This window comes from Indicator indicator, chromosome 22, assembly GCF_027791375.1.
Source record: "Indicator indicator isolate 239-I01 chromosome 22, UM_Iind_1.1, whole genome shotgun sequence".
Lineage (NCBI taxonomy): Eukaryota > Metazoa > Chordata > Aves > Piciformes > Indicatoridae > Indicator > Indicator indicator.
The window spans coordinates 9783434-9802631 of record NC_072031.1 but is presented as its reverse complement, the minus strand read 5'-3'; the positions used below and the strand labels follow the sequence as shown (position 1 = coordinate 9802631).

The 19198-nt window shown below is 42.9% G+C and overlaps 2 protein-coding genes across 5 annotated transcripts; one reads left to right on the top strand and one right to left on the bottom strand.

Annotated features, from left to right (window-relative positions):
* The first annotated feature begins 29 nt into the window (after positions 1-29).
* Positions 30-2784, top strand: AIMP2 (aminoacyl tRNA synthetase complex interacting multifunctional protein 2). Of its 4 annotated transcripts, none has more exons than XM_054391052.1 (4): positions 30-44; positions 1234-1440; positions 1910-2141; positions 2269-2784. In XM_054391052.1, the coding sequence occupies exons 1-4, from the start codon at positions 30-32 to the stop codon at positions 2652-2654; spliced, it is 840 nt and encodes a 279-aa protein (XP_054247027.1). In that variant the 3' UTR covers positions 2655-2784. The 4 variants fall into 4 exon arrangements, with proteins under 4 accessions (XP_054247027.1, XP_054247026.1, XP_054247024.1 ...); XM_054391051.1 differs by having other exon boundaries at positions 30-161; positions 1240-1440; XM_054391049.1 differs by having other exon boundaries at positions 30-161.
* Positions 2785-3134: 350 nt separating this feature from the next.
* Positions 3135-15325, bottom strand: EIF2AK1 (eukaryotic translation initiation factor 2 alpha kinase 1). The gene is given in 16 exon segments (XM_054391180.1): positions 3135-3257; positions 3669-3902; positions 4268-4353; positions 4463-4592; positions 5398-5504; positions 6143-6254; positions 7085-7451; positions 8103-8154; positions 9655-9772; positions 10152-10232; positions 11008-11107; positions 11381-11412; positions 12130-12266; positions 14044-14202; positions 14666-15021; positions 15123-15325. Coding segments are annotated over 16 exon segments (2397 nt in total).
* Positions 15326-19198: the final 3873 nt, after the last annotated feature.

Below are 19198 nucleotides of genomic sequence, written 5' to 3'. Positions count from 1 at the left end.
GCGGATGTGCTGCGCGGGTGGGTGCCGCCATGCCCATGTACAAAGTGAGGTCTTTCCACAAGGTTGGTGGGGAGGTGTTGGCGGAACACTTGCCTTCCTGCATGTACCGCCTGCCCAACGTCCATCGCTCCCCCTCGTCCGCCGAGTCGCCTCCACCGCAGGTAGGAGCGAGAGAACAGCGGGTGGGCCCGGTGGCTTCGGCTATGGGCAGCGGGCCGGCGTCTATGGGCCGCGCTGTCGGGAAGCCCAAGAGGCGAGTCGCCAGCTGCACAGGATCAGCATTTGCTCGAGGTGGGGTCTGCCCTCGGGGGCTAGGAAAAGCTTCTGGCACCGAGGAGCTGAAGGGGTCCCCACGATCCACCACGTATGTCCGGAGGAGGAGCACGGTAGCGCTGGCACCTGTCTCCTCCTCGTCTATCAATGGCTCGTTTGAGGGTCGAATAAGCTCACCTTTTTCGGAGCTGTTTTTTTTTCCCCAACAATTTAAAAGCCGTCGGTAATTCTCAACCTGTCTTTCCTGGGCTTTCGTGTGTGTTTCTTTCCGGTTTCTGTATTTAAGCGGCCGAGCAGAGGCCTTGCAGACCTTGTGTCACTGCTGCACCGTCACTGTTGGCTCAGGTGTGGTTTTATTTTTGCTGTTGAGATAGCAAGCTGCACAGGCCCTGTTTCCAGTCTCAGTTACTTAAATAAGGCAAACCCACAAAATATTATCATACTTCAACCTCTCTTGAGTGTCAGGAATGCTTTGAGTTGCTTCAGGCTGCTAGTGGCCATTTTTAGATTGATACCATCGTATCTTTTCAGTGAGTATTTGCTGTGCCCTCACCCAGGTTGTCGATGGAGGAACACAGTAGTAGACTTGGGGCAGAACTTCATAGGAATGCTTACTAAGGTGCCCTCATGTTGCAACAACAAATTACTAACTACCAGTAGCCTCTGAGAGTAATTTTTATTACTTGTGCACTGACTGAATAATGATCATTTAAGAGGTGTTTCTGTGTCTTGTGAGAATATTGTGTAAAGTGGCTGTCAGGATTTCACTCTGATACCTTGCTCAGCATCTTTTTATCCACTGGACCAAAAGAAGAAAGTTGGGTTGATAAGACCATAACATACCATGATGTTAGTTACTTGAAGATGTTTAAAGTCGTTCAAAACTGCCAAGTGAGCTGTGGGCTAATTTCATACAGGTAAGTGAAACATTTACGTGACTTTGTCTATCCTTTCTTGTAGGAAGAGGCTGATCCATCACTTCAAGCACTTGAATCCCGCCAGGAAGAGATTCTGAAGCGTTTGTATGAACTGAAGAGTGCTGTCGATGGTCTCTCAAAGATGATACAAACTCCAGATGCTGACTTTGATGTAACTAATGTCATTCAAACTGATGACTCTTCTTGTTTGACAACAAATGGTGCAGATTTAGATTTGATGCTTGGAAAGGTAAGTTTAGTTGATTGTGTAGGTGGATTTTTGAGGTTGGAAGGGTGGGACAGTCCAAACTCAATACGCAAGTCCTCTCCTTACAAGTAACCTACAGCTACCTGCTCATGCTGGGCATCTGTAAAGATACATTTGTAAATACTAAATGCTTTTTATTCTCATTTGGAATTATCCAAACTAGAACGGCTAATGCTGATATGAGGATAGTTGGTTTCCTGTTTGTTACTAACTGAAAATTTTAATTTTGGCTTCAGATTGAACTGTAATTTACCTCAGTCATGTTATCAAGTTAAATGTTTTCAATGCTTAAACAAGTTTTAAATGTCCAAATTTGAATTATTTGACTATCCTTAGAATTTCAGATATACATGTGTGACTATGAACGTTTTGGTGTCAGATGAAAACTCCACTACTTCAAAGTTTGACCTGGAATATGTCTTACCTGCTGAATGTTTTATTTTCCTTTCAGGATTATGGTGCCCTGAAAGATATTGTCATCAATGCAAATCCTTCTCTGCCTCCACTGTCATTATTAGTACTACACAGTCTGCTTTGTGAACGCTATAAAATACTATCAGCTGTTCACACACATTCATCAGTGAAAAGTGTGCCAGAAAACCTCTTGAAATGCTTTGGTGAGCAGACTAAAAAGCAATCACGTCATGAGTATCAGTTGGGCTTTACTCTTATTTGGAAGGAAGGTAAGAGTGAAGCTACCTTGTAGATCAATACATCAAAATCACAAATAAAACCTCATAGAAGTAGCATTCCATTTAACTTCTCTGCATCTGGTATTCACTTGTTTTTTCTTTCTTTTCTTAATTTCAGTTCCAAAACCACAGATGAAGTTTAGCATTCAAACAATGTGCCCTATTGAAGGAGAAGGGAACATTGCTCGATTTCTCTTTTCTCTCTTTGGCCAGAAGTACAATGCAGTTACTTCAACTCTGATTGACAGCTGGGTTGATACAGCCATCTTCCAGCTAAAAGAAGGTAGCAGTAAGGAAAAAGGAGCAGTCCTGCGCTCCATGAATGCTGCCCTGGGCAAGACATCATGGTTGGTGGGAAATGAACTCACCGTAGCAGACATTGTTGCATGGTGTGCACTTCAGCAGACAGGTAGTGCAAATGCTGCCCCAGCCAATGTGCAGAAATGGATGAAGTCATGTGAGAACTTAGCACCTTTCAGCTCTGTTATGAAGCTACTGAAGTAAGTGTGTGCTCTTCATCGTGGTGCAGTTTTCATCCTACTCCAACTCCTGCCTACCTGCTGTAGTGGTTCGAGTCTTTTCTGAGATGTGTTCAAGTACTACACTTGGCCAGAGTTTTAAAATTAATAAAACATCACAGCTACCTTTTGGGTGTGACTTTTGTTTTTTTAACTGACGCATAACATATGTTTATTCAATGGTTATGAAGTCTCTAAAGTAGTCCTATATAAATACAAGCTGCACTTTTACTTTCTATTTTTCTATGTAACCCAAAAGCTTATTTACCCAAGTCAAACTGTACTGTGGCTAAGCACAATATGACTCTTACGGGGGCTGGTGTTTTGTGAACTAAAATAAAAGGATGAATACCTTTGAAGAATAGACAGGGGAAAAAAAAAATCGAAGTGCATTGAAATACTTTTATGTAAAAAAGGAATAATTTTATATAACTTAGTATACAACAAAGGTTGGTTCATCCAGTACTTAAACAGAAGAACCTAATCTCACATGTTCATCTCGTTCTTCAGAAAGCAATCTTATCCTCTCTCGCAGTTTGTCTATTTCTTCTTCCTGCTGCCTCACCTTTTGTTGTAGGCTAGAAATAACCTAAAAACAAGAGTCAGTTTACTTCATAGGCAAGGGTAAAACCTTACTAACCTATCTGATTTCTTTGCAATCCACTACACACTGCAGCACCACAGCTATTCTGCATCTGTGATACAACTTAATCCACAAAAAAGCACGGCAAAGAAAAGGAAAAAGATTCTGTGGAGCTGATGAAAAGCTTGTAAAGCTTTTCTAACCCATAATAATACCTCAAGCTGTAAATTAGTCAACTGTACAGTCTTCATAAAGGTACCTATAGTTAATGAACGTGCAAAGACACTATAAACATTAACACAGGGGCTTAAATACTGAAATCAGAGTCTCAATCACAGATTCAGAACAAACATTCCAGGCAGAGAAACAAAGCATTTTCTTTATGCTGTAACAGTTGCAGCTGCTGGTGTAACTTACGTGTTCTGTGGTATGAAATAGTTCACTGTCACGAAGCTGAGCAGCAGTTGGTCTCTCTGTGGAGCTCTGGCTGGTGAGAAGTTTAATGTACTTGGCCTGAATAGGCCATTTTTTGTAGAAAGTGTGAGGAATTTGCCCATTTCTTAAACGTGTAAGAATTTCTGTTCTTTCCATCTCTGTTCCAAATGGCTGGAAGAGTTCTAGCAGGATAACACCCATGCTGTACATGTCTGACTGATAATGGGGTGAAGAAAAAAGTTGTGGAATAACTGCTGGTTTTAACTATTTACTGGATTTCACTCTCATTAAAAATTTCACTATATGAAAAAGTTTAATGACAAGTTTCATATTTGTATGGGAAGTATGACACTACTACAGAAACACACCCAAATTACATACATTCCTCAAGGTGATATTAGAAATGTTTGCATTAGCAGCAAGCTAGAAAAAGTTGAAATCCATGTTTCAACAAAAACATTAGGAATAACAGTAGAAGGATTATTTATCTACCAAACATTTAGTATTTATTTTTCTGAAAGGCTTGTTTTATTCCTATTATCTATCATCATGTGTTAATAGGAAAAAAAGAGTCCCCCTACCTTGAAATCATAGTGAGATCCCTGCAGTTGTTCTGGAGAGGCATAGAGGCAAGTCCCCACTCCTGAAGTATGTGTCAGTCCTTTAAAAAGGCAATTCATGCCTGCTCAGCTACTGTTGCATTGTTACCATTTCACTTAAGAATTTAATGGTTTAAATACAACAGAGACTTAAACACTGAAACCCATTCAGCTTTTTTCTCTTACCATTTACCCTTTCTGTCTTAAACCACTGGTCTGCATCATGCCAAAGAAGGTCTTTGCAGGCTAATCCAAAGTCTCCTATTTTCACATGATGATCTGATCCATATAGAAAGATGTTTCTGGGCTACAAAGTAAGACATCATAAAATCTAAAATGTAAAGGAATATGAAATTTCAACCGCTTCAAAGGATATGAAATAACATATACTGTTAATTCTGAATGTGACATTTGTCTTACTCAATATAAACAAAAAACCCAGATCTTATCTCTTGCCTCAGACACACCACTAACCATTGTTCAGTAAGCATCTTGTGCTGTGAAGGACTTAGGGATGCTGGTGGATAAAAAAAGTGGGTATGAGCACCCACAGTCCAGAAAGCCAACTGCATTCTGGGCTGCATGAAAAGCTGAGGAAGGGGATTCTCCCCCTGTAGTCCACCCTCACAAAACCCCACTTTGGAGTACTGCATCCAGCCCTGGGGCTCCAAGCTCAAGACAGACATGGATCTGTTGCAGCAGGTCCAGAGGGGGCCACAAAAATGATCAGAGGGCTGGCGCACCTCTCATACGAAGAAAGGCTGTAAGAACTAGGGGGGTTTCAGCCTTGAAAACATAATTTAGGGTCCTACCCTGGTGAAAGAAAGACAAAGACAAAACAAAACCAATATGACCATCCCTGTTCAGAACAAGAAAACCAGAAAGGAGAAAGCATTTCCAGTTTAATTGTAGTTTAAGTCAATGTAACTGAGTACCATCTTTATCATGAATACAGTATGATATTGCTGTAGAGACAATGTATTTTTCATATATAACATAGCTAAATTATTAAGAGCCCAAGTCATCTCAAATTTAACTATGAAGTTGCTTTTATTCTCCCATAATGTCAGTCATCACTGCTTTCATCAATCTCAGTAACTCTATGAACTTACTTTAATGTCTCGATGCATCACTCCCATGCTGTGGATATAGCAGACTCCTTCTACCAACTCTTGAAAAATTTTCACTGTTGAGTGGACATCCACAAGGTGATACGGACCTGAAACCAATTTAAAATCTCAACTATTTCAGCTAATTTTACTGAGCTATATAAATTTATAATAATAGATCTTGTTGAATTCTGTTTATCTATGATGTAGAATACATTTTTAGTAGAACGAGCATAGTTTAAATACTTAATTTTCTATGCTTAAGATAACTGGTTTTGAAATAGCAAAAGCCTCTAACCTTGACAGCAAAAAAGTTCAGGGGACATGAATATGTGTCTGCTTCTAAAGGTGGTGCTGGGCCATCTTATCTAGATTGTACTTTTCCTAAAAAAAAAAAGTTAGGCCACATGATCCCTGAGGTCCCTTCCAACCTTGTATTCTACGAAGTATGTTCTAACTTGTCTGGAACCAAAGATGTATATATGATTTTTACAGCAGACAAATCAGCCTGTGAAGAGCTCTGTTTTGTAGCAGCAAGACTACTACCAAAGCAAAATTTCATTTAAACAGCTTACTGAGAAAAAGCAGATTCTGACAATAAAAAAAAATATATTCCAAGTAAGTAGAGTTGCGTGGGCAGAGATCTCCCCAGGAAACAACTATGCCTCAGGCACATGCTCATTCTTTTCTGAAGAGCTGTCTAAAAACTCATGAACTTCAGTAAGTTCAAGACAGTGATGAATCTTACTGGAAGCTTCCTCTGTTGTCTCAGTGTATCTTTTATTACGGTCAGCGATCCAATCCCACAAGGATATTTCACACAGCTGCATTTGTATGTAAAGCATCAAATGATATTCCACCTGGCAGAGAAGTAAGAGTCTGTGATTTTGCCACTGTAATGTCAACACTGTTTCCTTGATATCAGATACAGCATCAGTAATCTACTGCATTCACGTATCTAGTCTGGGTGTTTTTCTTTTGGTTTGTTCCTCATATTTTAATAATTGTCCTGATAAAAGCTAACAAACAGCCAACCATCTACCTTAATATTCCAATTAGAGTTTAAAAGCTTCTAGACATACTAAACAGAGGTTCATTCTGGCTTAATAAAACAGTGTATATTAATATAAAAGAGAAAAAACCCAACCTATTCCTATGGAATGTTATGATTTATTAGGATGAGTATGTAACTTCACACCCAATTTCTGATCATGTTCTAGTTCAATTGATAACCTAGACAACTCAAGTAAACACTTTAAAATCTTGGATTTCTTGGAAGAGGGAACTCCAGATGATACCAAAAGCTTGAAACCTTCCAGATCTGCCTGTGTTATACAAAACATTTCAGTGGTATGAACACCAGCAAAGGTTAAGAAGCATTAGCAGAGTGGCAATTCCCTGCCCAGATCTACTTCTCTCTATTTCACGTGTAGTCCTACACTGTATAGGCACCACATTACACACCCAGACACTTTCATCAGTAACATCTGAATTAGCCTTTGTTACAGAACGCTGAAGATTGTCAAGTTTTTAACGTTTTAAGTTTTTAATGCAGGAGCAGTGCTTTTTGTTCAGGTAAACACAAAGGATCCAAGACAACTAAGACATGGAAATTTTCTTGTGTGCTAAGTTTTGCCAGTTCCCATGGTCAACTTCACAAATATTTTCAATTAGAGAGAACAACATTTACCTCAAACTCTTCACAGAGAGCTACATCATTCTTGGAGCGTTCTTCAGTGCAGGAACTACTCTCAGTGGTGTTATCTTGATCCAGATTAGAATGAGGTCCATGTGCAGAATGATTTTTCACATCAGCTGATCTACTGCTAACACTACTTACAGAATCTTTTTTTAATGCTATGGATAATTCACATTTATTTGGATTCATACATTCTTTACTACTGCTGTTTGTAAACTCATTCCTTATATCCATATTCTGCACTAATTCACTACCATTTCTAAGACTGGTAGTGTCGTAGGACTTCTTTTCCTGTGAAGTAAGGTCAGCAAAGATAATTGAACTACCACTTTCCACACTCTGAATGTGACAGTGATCACTGAAAATAATAAAGAGAGAGAAATCAAGACATGTACACAGTTTTATATCATCTGTGAGACAGCATTCTGAACACTTTTTTTTTTCCAATTGCAAACTGCATTCTAGAATAAGAGTTCAGCTGCTTCCCAATGCAAAAAGTAGGCAGCATACACTTCAGCCTTTTTAATACCTCCCCCCAGGAGGGATTTTTGATAGCTAACCAAGACAGCTCATGCATAAGTACAGCCCTAGGTCACAGCACTCACTGCACAGAAGTACATCTCCAGTCCCTTAAAGCTGAGAAAGGATTTCTCATAGGACTCCATCTCCTAATTGAAAGGACTAATCAACACTTCAGATAGAGGGAGTGCCTCACCACTCTAATAAGACTCAACCATACTAATCAGTGTTGCTGGCTGACACAGAACTTTGAAGTAAACTTGAAGCCCAGTCCTTCATTAAGGCACTCAGAAAGTGAAAGATCTAAAGAAGGCAGAACTATACAGTTGCTTATGCAACAACAGAAACTATGACAAGGATAATTTACAACCCTTTTTTCACTATAACATGGAAGCAAAAAGTACTTGTGCAACTGTACCCTTTAAGTTACTTTTTAAAAGCTTCATGTTAAAGCCAAATAAATGTTATCATTGAGATTTATAATACTCACTTGCTGCTTGCTTGGTCCAGACATAATGGCTGCAACTCCATTATTGTTTTATCTATTGGAAGAAAAGGTAAAGATGGTATTTTACAAAACAAAGCATGCATATATTTACTATAAATCAACATGTAAGCTACAGCATCTTATGGGGTCTAACTTCATTGCCTGTAGATGTTTTTTTCTCTAATTCTGGTGCTGTAAAAGGCACTTGTTAGTCTACTAAGAAGCAACTCTAATATGTTTTTACTTTTTTCTTCTAAATGAAAATACATGTTGTGTCATTTCACTGAAAGGGCCATATTGGGCTCTTGTAGCTATTTACCTAGATTTCACCTTTAAGAATTCAGCCTGTTCAAAATGAGGGCTTATAATGTATATGATACGGTTAAAGAAGCAACTCCACAAGGCACCATCCTTTGTATCATGCTGCTGCTTTTTTGAAAACACTTGCTATTTTGGAAATAATTCATTAAAATTGTATATTTATGTGGGAAAAAAATTAGCACATACAAATACAAAATACCAATTCTGTAAGCCAAGGAAAACCATTAAATATGACAATACCTACCTATATATCTACTTGTGTACTCACATTACCTCTATTAAGTACTTGTCCTCAAGGCACTAAAAAGTTGCATCCTTTGAGATTCTCAATATCATCACTTAAAAAGTTTTGTCTGTCTTGCTATACTATCAACTTCCTGGGTACTTTCTTTTGTGCTTATAGCTGACTGGGTGTCAAGTCACCAATTTGGAAAGCAATAAAGTCATATAGAGCATAAGAAAGCCTCCCACTAAGACGGGATCAAAGGACTTAACTGCTAAAGGCATTCCAGAAGAGGACAAGAAAGAAAGGGACCAAGGGATCAGGGTTGCAAATGGACCAAATGAAAAAGTGTGGGAAGACTGAGAAAAGAGAAACAAAAGTGAGAAGGGGCAGAAAAGAAGGTGTAAAATCAACATAAAAGTAGATAAATTCTCAGTGATTGCAGACAGTAAACCAGATTGCTGTGTCACTGCAGAACTATTAAACACAATTTATCAAATTTAAGAACTCTTCTGTGGAAAGCAAAATAAGAAGGAATATTTATTTATTTTTGCCATTGAAGGTTCTTTTGGTTTCTCTAAACTCCTTTCCCAATAGGAAGGGAAGCATCGTAGAAGACTTATTCTAGTTTTGTTACAACTTCCAGACTGCAAAATGTGGTAGCAGATTAGTGGGGTTTTTCCTTTTTTTTCATCACTTTTCCCCCAAAATCTGAAGTGGTTCATTCCCCAGTATTTATTCTTCTCCTAGTCAACTCACTACTTTGTGTTAAAAGGCTTTCATTGCATTCTATTCAACTTCACACAACTTTAGCATCTTCCTCATATATTACCAGAAGTGAAGCTAATACTGCCAAAGTTCCAAATTCATCAAGTAACAGATAAATGATCAGGCAGTAGATTGAAGTGGTGGCTCCCTGGAGTTTACTTTTTTAAAATGTATTTTTTTTTAATTTATACCAGAGAATACTACCCTGCAAAGAATAGTAGAGAGGCTGTAAGCAAGAATTACACAATATGCTGTACTTTCCTTTTGGACGTACTGTTTGAATTTGTTCCATCCAAGCAGTGTGGTAGCCTACAATGTTAGGATGCTGCAGCCCAGCCAACACTTTAACTTCTCGTAGCACCTAAAAAGACCAAAAAGGAAACAGTATGACTGCTTCTTGTTCCAAGTGCTTAGTGAACCCAAAAGACAACAAAAAACCAAAACCAGTTTCTCACAAAGGACAAAATTATTGCAGGAATGGATAAAATATGGAAGCTTTAAAACAAATGATGATTTTCGCAGTTGCAGAGATGATCAAATCCAAGCTAATAATATGCTTCATTTAACTCTCTTTTTTCTATTAGGTATTGAAAGGGTCAAATCTTTAGAAATTCACAAAGCATCAAAAATGTTACTAATATTTTTGATGTTTTGGGAAATATTAACTGCATCATTAAATTAAATCAGAATCAGCTACAGCAGACAGGGATTTAAAACAAATGAAACACAGGAAAGATTACCTTCATGCAATCTCTTCTTTTAGCCTTCTTAATGGTAATTTTTTTAACAGCATAGAACTGACCATCTAACTTGTTTCTGACCTGAAAACCATTGTAATAAGACAAAATCAGGTATTAATGAGTTTGTATTAATGAAGAAGTCCTTAAGAACCCACTATTTTCTAAAAATTAATTTCTACACTCCATTCACAACCTCTCACCTGTATCAGAGAATGGAAATGGGATCAGGCCCCACCTGTCTAAGATAAGGGTACTCCTGCCTACTTTCAGGGTTACAATCATGTAATCTGGTCTTTGTGAAATGTACAGCTTTACAGCTATCTTTCCATCAATAAAAAAATGCTGATAGGTCCTGTAGTATCAGGCTTAAACAAGTTCTGAGGAAATCTGTGAGACCACAACTGTAATCACGTGGGGAACCTTAGGCTGGCCATATGCTACAAGCATTTAATACAATTCAGCACTGGGTTGGACAGTTTACTTCAACATTAAAGCTGCCTTTTTTTAAAGTAGGCACAATTGGTACATTGGGGTGTGTAAACTAATAGTTCCTGTGGCTGTTTTAAGTCATTCACAACACTGTACACAAGAAATAAGGAGTTTCCTTATTGAAGTTCAAATTAAAAAGGTCAAAATGTACCAAGTAAAACACATCCTGCTTCTGACAAACAGAAAAATCTACAACTGAGCATTTTTTTTAAATGCCAACATCCTTCAATGTGCAGGTTTGCATCTGTTCTATTGGAAAAATTAATTAGAAAATTAATTAGAAAAATAAAAGACAAAACAGTAACTCTACGTTTCAAAGGATAATTAGATAAAAAGTGATCAGTTACAAACAGAAAGTAAAGAATACCTTGTATACTTTACCATATCCTCCTTTTCCTAGTCTTGTGATTTCATCAAATTCATTCAAGTATCGTGAAGTCTGTCCTTCAAAGAGTGCTTCTTTCTCCCTGATCAAAAAAAAAGTCAGGCTGCATTAACCTAAATCACAACTTCGAAGTAAGGTATAAGATATGGGTATACACAATCTAGAAATACTATTTACATTATGAAAAGAAGAAAACATATGCACAATGCCTTTGAAGAGTTTAGAGAAATTTTCACTTTTATTTCTATGTTTCAGAGCCAAAATACGAAATGCAGTATTAATTAAATTCAGAGCAGTGCACAGAACCTTAGGGAGGAAGTTAAGTTTAGTATTTCTCAATGCTTTGAATACATACCCAATTGCATGAGAATCTCCATTATCAAGTTCCTGTGAAAAAACAAAAACCAACATAAAAACATGCCCCATGGAGTAACAGGTCTACCATGCATCAGCACAGACAGCTTGATCAGTTATAAACTACAACTATGTTCTTAGAAGCAAAAAAATTACTGAGAGCCATTTCATTCTGCATAAAGCTTCACCAAATTGAAGTATTACCCCACTAGTAATCTGCTAACAGCTCTCAGCTGGAGAGATTACTGCCCTTTTGGAATTCTCCTGGCAAACAGGATAAAATAAGGGCTCTAAAATGTGCTTAAGACAAAATTAACTAGCTTAGTTCAAGCAGTGAGATAAGCTAACGGCTCTGACTCAACCTGAAGCACATTATGCAGCATACAAATTATGCCCTCTACTAATATAAATATGAGGGTGTTAACATAATCAACTATAACAGTTACAAGTTGAAAATGCACATCTGTCCACTGCCAAAAAAACTGTAGCACTACTTAAACCACCTGGCTTGTATTTTACTAAGATTTAAAACTTACTGTTATTTAATAAGGAACAAAACATTCCTGTTTTGCACCTATAGAACCAGAACCATCCCAAATGGCTAAGCTAGAAGGGGAGTACCATTTAATATCATTATTAAAAACACCCAATCCAGTATTAAAAGAAGCCCTGAACAAAAGCTTCTTTGGATGCAATAGTTATGTTCATCCCTTAATGCAGAGGTTGCCAAAGAAATTTAACAAAGCTTACCCCACTCAGTATTTGTCGATCAGCTGCTTTCATTAGTTCAGTAATGGCTCTATTATGCTGCAGTCTTACAGTACTAAATTCATCACAGAAGGCAAAAGGGGAGAGCAACCCTGTTCTTGTGAAAGCCTCACGGAGTACTGTACAAAGGAACAGAGAAAGGTCACATTAAATAAAGCCTGCCAATGAGATCATCTAAATGGTTGTTTTTCAAATGAGAAACTTTATTTGAATAAAGATAGCACATCTGAGAAACTAAACAGTCACTCCTACTCCAATGCTGTTTCCCATACTCTTAGCAATAAAAACTAATTAAATCCAACCCGAGTTACTCTGTGGGAATCCCTTTGTGTAATACAGTTATTTGCCATGCCCTTCATGGTCACAACTGCATCTCCTCTTCTTCCCTGTCTTAGCAGATGAATCATACAAACAGCCACCCATTCACTTGCTTTATATCCTTGGACTAATTTTGATCAGTGAAAAAAAAAATTCTAAGCATGTTCACAATTATGAGGACACGCTTACAGCAAGTGCTATACAAACTTCAACATTTGTGCATGTGTTCACAGCAAAGAATTAAGCCACTTCCTTCCAACTCCAGTGCTGCACATCTTTCTCAGTTGGAGCAAAACAATGCTGTGGCAGACAAAACACTAGCACTAGAGATGGGTGCAACTGTAAAGATGCTACAAAAATGTATTTAAAGAGTTCTCAAATCTTAAAGTTTTTTGAAAAATGACTCTTTGGTATCAGTATTAAAAAAAAAAAAAACAGCCTATTACTTTACCTTTTAAAGGAAATAAAGTTTATTGAAAGTGAACCTCTAAGAACTCAGGAATTTTGCTATGCAAACCTTAGGGGGACAGTTGCACACACTATAAAAGTAGGAAAAACCTGCCCTTGCCAACATAAATGTACCAGACAAAACCACAAACCAAGTATGATTACTGCAATATTTATTTATTTTATTCATCAAGCCTATTCTAATTCTGAGACTGGTTTAAGCTACACCAATAGAGGGTCAGCACTTTCCATAGAAGTACACCAGGAAGCCAAGCAGCTACATACTTTGGAAGATGCCCAGGTTGAGTTTTGGGGGGCTTTTTTTGTTTCTTTCCTAAAAGGAGGAAATTTATTTGGACTTCTTTTCCACCTATATTTCTGGGTTCAATAGAGATAACAGTAAGACCTGGGGCCAAATTTCTACATCAGACTATGAATGACAAAATGAGTTGTCTGCACTCATGTCATGCTATAAATGGCTTCAATATTAAGTATGAGCAATGTACTGAATTTTATTTTCAACAATCAAGTATAGTAAGGAGTAAAACCTTGAAGACGGTTTCTCAACTCCATTACGTGTGTGCTTACAAAATATTTAAGCCAAGTCACATATCAAAGGGATAGATTTAAAAATAAACTTCAAAATAAACACTTCACAGCTAAAAACGCAAGTTCCCTGACATATATCAAAATACTTTCCAGGAAAATAAAGGATTTAGAAAGGTATTTACTATGATTGTCAGACCATAATTTAAAAACATTTAGTGGAGACTAAACTACAGCTATTTCTTGATAAATATTTAATAAATTTGTATCTGTGGTTTAGGTCAGATTTAACAACCAGGTAATGTACCCTGCTACATTTCCCATGATGCAACTCAGATGACTGACCTCGTACAGAACTGTCTGATCTTTGCATTTACAACAATGGAACAATATTCTCTCACTGTTCCCAAAAATAAAACAGGCCCTCCTTTCCAATTAAGCTGATGAACTTCTCAGAACTATTTGTCTCAATGTTGTAAGATCTACAGCTTTGTATTGATATTACACTACTATAGTACAGAGAAGAACCTGGAATGTATTGGGGTAAGGCAGTTTAAGGGGCAGGAAAGAACTACTCTTACTAACTTCGGAACAAACACCGTGAACGAACGGGGTTGCGTGTGTACATGTGGCACAGATGCTCCAAAAGTGACACGAGCAGCAGCTGGTTTTGGATGGTCGAAGTGAAGTTGACAAACTTTTGTGACCCATTTGCAATTCGCAGCTCCGCCGGCACATCCGATTCTGGAAAAGTCGGAAGAATAAATTTAGGTCTCAGTAGATGCCCACTTACCAGAACACCAAAACCCACATAGCTTCAACACAGTTCTAGCTCACAAAAAAAGCACCGCACGAGCGGCCATCGCGCAAGCTTAAGACACTAATTAAGAGATCGGGTTGATTTTAGTAAGCGCATACAATTAAGAAGCTAAACGGAGAGGACGAGGTTCTCCCCCCGACGGAGGGGGAGCTTCCACCGCGGCCGCAGGCCAGGGTGCGCTGCCAAGGGCCTGCCCGCTCTTGCATCACCCGCCGCGGCTGCCGCTTCCTCGAGGCGATGGGGGAGGGAGCGTACGAAAGCGGCGGTTCTACTCTCCTTCCTACCCTGCCAACCGGGGCGCCCCGCCGTCACTCGCGGGGACGGGGATACTTACCTGGTCCCCACACCTCCCGCAGAGAACCAGGTTGTTCTGCAGGCCCCGCTTACCATCAAAGCGCGGCTCCGGGCTCTCTTCAGGAAACTCGATGGCGGGCAGCACCGAGCGGGGGGCCGCCGGGAACACGCCCCGCCACATGCCGGGCGCTGGGGTCCCGGCCTTCGCTCTGGCCGGTGGGGCCTGCCAGCCTTCCTGTGGGCGGCCCTGGGAGCCGGGCCAGCGTTTATGGGCGCTCTTTGAGCGTAGAGTAATAAAACATTAACTGGAGGAATAAATAGCAGCAGGGTAAATAGGGCCCGGAAGGCAGAAACGGACAGGAACGCTACGGCCGAGGAAGGAACTCGGACTGAAGCTTAGCGGTGGGGAGCTGAGGCGTCCCCTCAGGCAGCAGGGCTGGTGAAGACCTCTTACTCCCGCGCGGGGCTGCAGCTCCACGCATCACCCACAAAGGGCCCTGTGAGGCTCCCAGGCCAGCACAGCCCCGCGGGAACCCACTCTCCGCGGCACTCTCGACCACTCGCCTTGGCAGGGGGTCGCCGAGCCCCCTCTAGCGGCTCCCGGCAGCGGCACAGGGGCGGTGCTGGTCCCCGTGTGACCCGGAGGAGCTCGCTTCTCCCCCCCGCCGCCGCCACCGCCTCCTTTCCTCCCCCCGCCCGCTTGCCGGGCCGGCGCCGGGCCCCGGATGCAAGAGGCCGGCGGAGGGACGTCATTGTTCCCCGACGGGCTGTAACAGTAGGCGGAGCGGGCCGGGCTGAGGCGGGGGCTGCGGCGAGGGAGACCCGGCAGCGCCGAGTCAAGCGGGGCCGAGCCAGGTAATGGGGCTGGGGAGGAGAGCTGGGCCCGGCGGCGGCCTGGCACATCCCAGCAGCGCCGCGTGCGCCTCCCTGCCTGGAAATCAATGGGCTGGGGGGGAGGGGCTGGCCCGGGAAAAGGAAGGGAAAGAGACCGGCGGGAGCCGCCAGCTCAGCCCAACCCAACCCTGCCCGGCCCACCCCGCCGGGGCGCCAGCCGGGCACTCGGCCGCTGCCCTCCCGGCTGGCGGGCAGCCGGAGGGGGAGGGACCCCCGGGCGGGGCGGGGCGCCGTCCCCAGCACGCGGCTAAAGGACCCAGCCCAGCCGCCGCCGCCACCCCCTGGGCCGGCAGGACGGCCCCCTCCTGGCGTGGGGTGGCGGTGCTCGGCGCGATGCCTTCGCTCTGCGCCGAATTCCCCCCTTAGGCGCCGGGGTCCCGCCAGCGCTTGCTTGCTTGCCCACCCGCCGCCTTCTTCTTCTTCCTCCTCCTCCGGCCAGAACGGGCTCTGAGCGCTGTTTCCCCGCGTCCCGCTGCGGGCGGGAGGGCGGCCGGCATCCCCTTGCCCCGAGTCCCGCGGCGAGGCGGTGGCACCCTGCGGGGCCTGCCGCCTACTGTTCGGAGGGTCCGGGTTCGATTTGTCTCCCCTTCCCGCTTCCCCCTGCCTCGGCGCTGGCTGCCCCCGCCCCCCCCGCCGCGTTGCCATGGGCACGGAGTCGCCGTTGGGCGAGCCTGTGCCGCGGTCCTGCCTCCGGACGATCGGTAAAGGCGCTGGCTCCGGCCTGGAAAGGTGAAGGCGGTGCGGAGAGGGCGGGCGCTGAGGCGGTGCGGCAGGGCGCTGGGCCTGCCCCCAGCTGGGCGGGGAGCCGCGGGGATGAGGGGCACGGGGCCCGCGGCCCTTTGGGGTGGTGGGGGAGCTGGAGAGAGAGAAGGGAGCTCCTTCAGAGCCGTTCCCTGGTCCCCGTCACCTGCGTGTCGAGGTGGCTTTTCTTTGGGCTGTGTTGGGGCTCTCGCCGCTCCCGAGGGCGTTCATGGCGCGGGCGGGCGGGCTGTGCCCGGTCCTGGGAGCAGCCTTTGCTCTTGTCGTGCCCAAGCGCTTCCAGGAGCCACTGCCCCTCCGAAAGGGAGAGCAGCGGGTAGCGAGTTGGGACTTCGGGCTCAGTACGGGCAGTGCGCGGGCGTCGGAGGAGAACGGTTTGATTTTGAGCCGGAGCTCTATGGCGGTCACCGATGCAGCGGTGCTTCCGAGCCCGCCTGAACAAGCCATGGCCCGGGATAAGAAGCCGAGGTGGGCACTGGGGTTGCCCTGGATACTCCGGCTCTCGGGCACCCGCGGTCTCCGTACTCTCTGCCGCCCCGAGAAACGTCGGCGCCGAGAAACCCTCTGCTGGCTCTGGCACATCGGGGCAAGGAGCATCCGAAGCTGCTCTGTATTTCACGTACTTCACTGGCTTCCGAGTGAGGAAGTGAGAAGGAGTTTCGCGTTTCCCGGCTTGCTGGCTGGGCTCTTTCTGAACGACGGTTTCTTTATGAAGTCGGCGTGTGGTGGGTTGCTTGTAGTGTTTCTTCATCTCCAGGATTTGTTTTGCTTATAGTAGCGTTGGGCTGTGAAGTGTCGCATGTCATTTCTAGACCTAAACGTGCCTGCTCTTCACGTCTCTGCTGTAGTATTCTGTTGCGCCTCATTGCTACCCAGGTATTTGGGGGAGTGGTGGTAGTGCGCTTTTCATTACAATCTCTGCTCCCTGGTGAAAGGCAGCTTTGTCAGTGGAATCTTGCACAAAGTCTTGCTGACTTGTGATTTACTGTGTGGCGGCTGGAGACCAGATGCAAAGGTTTAGATCTAAATTGTAACTGATGAGCATTGAGGGGAGGGTGCTGAAAAAATAATCCCACAATGTGCCAAACATCCTTTAGGACTTCCCCCTAGGGAACTAAGACTACGCACACATGGCATCGTAGGTGTCTATTCAGCAGTGCTGTAGAAACTCAATCTGTATGTGGAGTGAATAACGGGAGAGGGAAGGCTCTCAGCATTTCTGATTTCTCTGCTGCTTTGTCACAGAGGTGTTATGTCCAGCTTAAGAATTAAGAATTTGGTTAAGTGGTGGATCTGATTGATTCCTACAGGTCTTGACATTTGCTCTGGTACAGTGCTTGTTATTTGGTCAGCTATTGCTGCAAGGTTGTCCAACACAAATAACTTCAAAATTGCTTAAGGTTTCCTTTGTTACTCAATGAAACACTCACGCTTTTTGGCAATAGTCGTCTTCTTTTTGCCTTTCACTGAGCTCTGTCCTGCACATCTGGTTTAAATCTGTTGTTGAAACACTTCCCCTTTCAACTGGCAAGAGGACATGCCCCAGGTATCTGCAGCTTCAAGCCTGGATCTCTCCTGCAAACACTGAGCCTGAGAATTGTCCTCTTAGTCTCCAAAACAACCAAGGGTGACTTATAGAATCACAGAATTGTTAGGGTTGGAAGGGCCCTCAAGGATCATCTAGTTCCAACCCGCCTGCCATAAGCAGGGACACCTCCCACTAGATCAGGTTACCCAGAGCCACATCCAGCCTGGCCTTAAAAACCTCCAGGGTTGAGGTTTCTACCACCTCCCTGGGCAACCTGTTCCAGTGTCTTGCCACCCTCGTGATGAAAAACTTCTTCCTAACATCCAATCTGAATCTACCCATTCCTGTTTTTTTTTCATTCCCCCCAGTCCTATCACTACCTGACATCCTAAAAAGTCCCTCCCCAGCTTTCTTGTAGGCCCCCTTAAGATACTGGAAGGCCACAATAAGGTCTCCTCAGAGCCAACTTCTTCATCTTTGAGTAAAATGAGTGGGAATTTTCCACTCCAAAATGGCAATTGTGTAGAGAGTGGATTTTAAATGGAAAATGTAAAGGGGAAGAGATGTGAGGAAGGGCTTTGCATACCATTTGTCTTTTGTACTCATTTACTGTGTTTTCTTTAATCTGCCTTTCTTATTAATAGCAATCCAGTTGTGCAGTAAATCTGAAAGTACTTCATGCTTTGTTCTCTCATTTATTTCAGTGTAATGAAAGTGGCTTATGCTTGAAACTCAGTTAAATTTCTAGTTTCCCTAAACTTATGAAGGCCCCAACATAGAAGCAAACACCAACATCTAAAACTTGATGACTGTGTGCAGCTTTCTATGCTCACACAATTATACATCTCAAAAGAGGTCTCATCTTGAAACCACTCATTGTTTTTAAGAGGACTTAATATCAGTTATTGCCTTTGCCCTTGAGGGCAGGGCTTGTTTTGCTTTCTTTTCTGTGCTTCCTTTTTATACCTTACATCCCCCTGTTGCTTTGCCAGGGAAAGTTGTACAGCTTTGCCTAAGCAGAAGATGCTTTGGTCCTTTTTGATTGTCAGTAAGAGTTGGAAATGCAATAGGTGCAAAACATCGCAAGTACTTCTGCCAAAACTGCTTCCAAATGAATCTTTCGGGGGGGGGGGAGGGGGGTTGGTGTCAGAAGAAAGCCAGGTAGACATCAATTGACAAGTGTTTTAGTGGTTTCCACAGATTTGTCAGAGCTGTATCCCATCTTCTTTGTCTCATGAGGTGTGTGGTTCCCAGGAACAGAAAGATGGGCCAGAGAGCTTCTCCTGTATCTCACCAGGCCACCACTTGAACACACCACTGCTCCCAGCTTCCCAGAAAGCTCTTCATAACTGTAATGGATTAACATCCCATGAAAGTGTTTTGAATCCCACAAAAGCCATCAGTCACCATCCACAGAGCTGTTATAAGCAATATTGATACAGGTT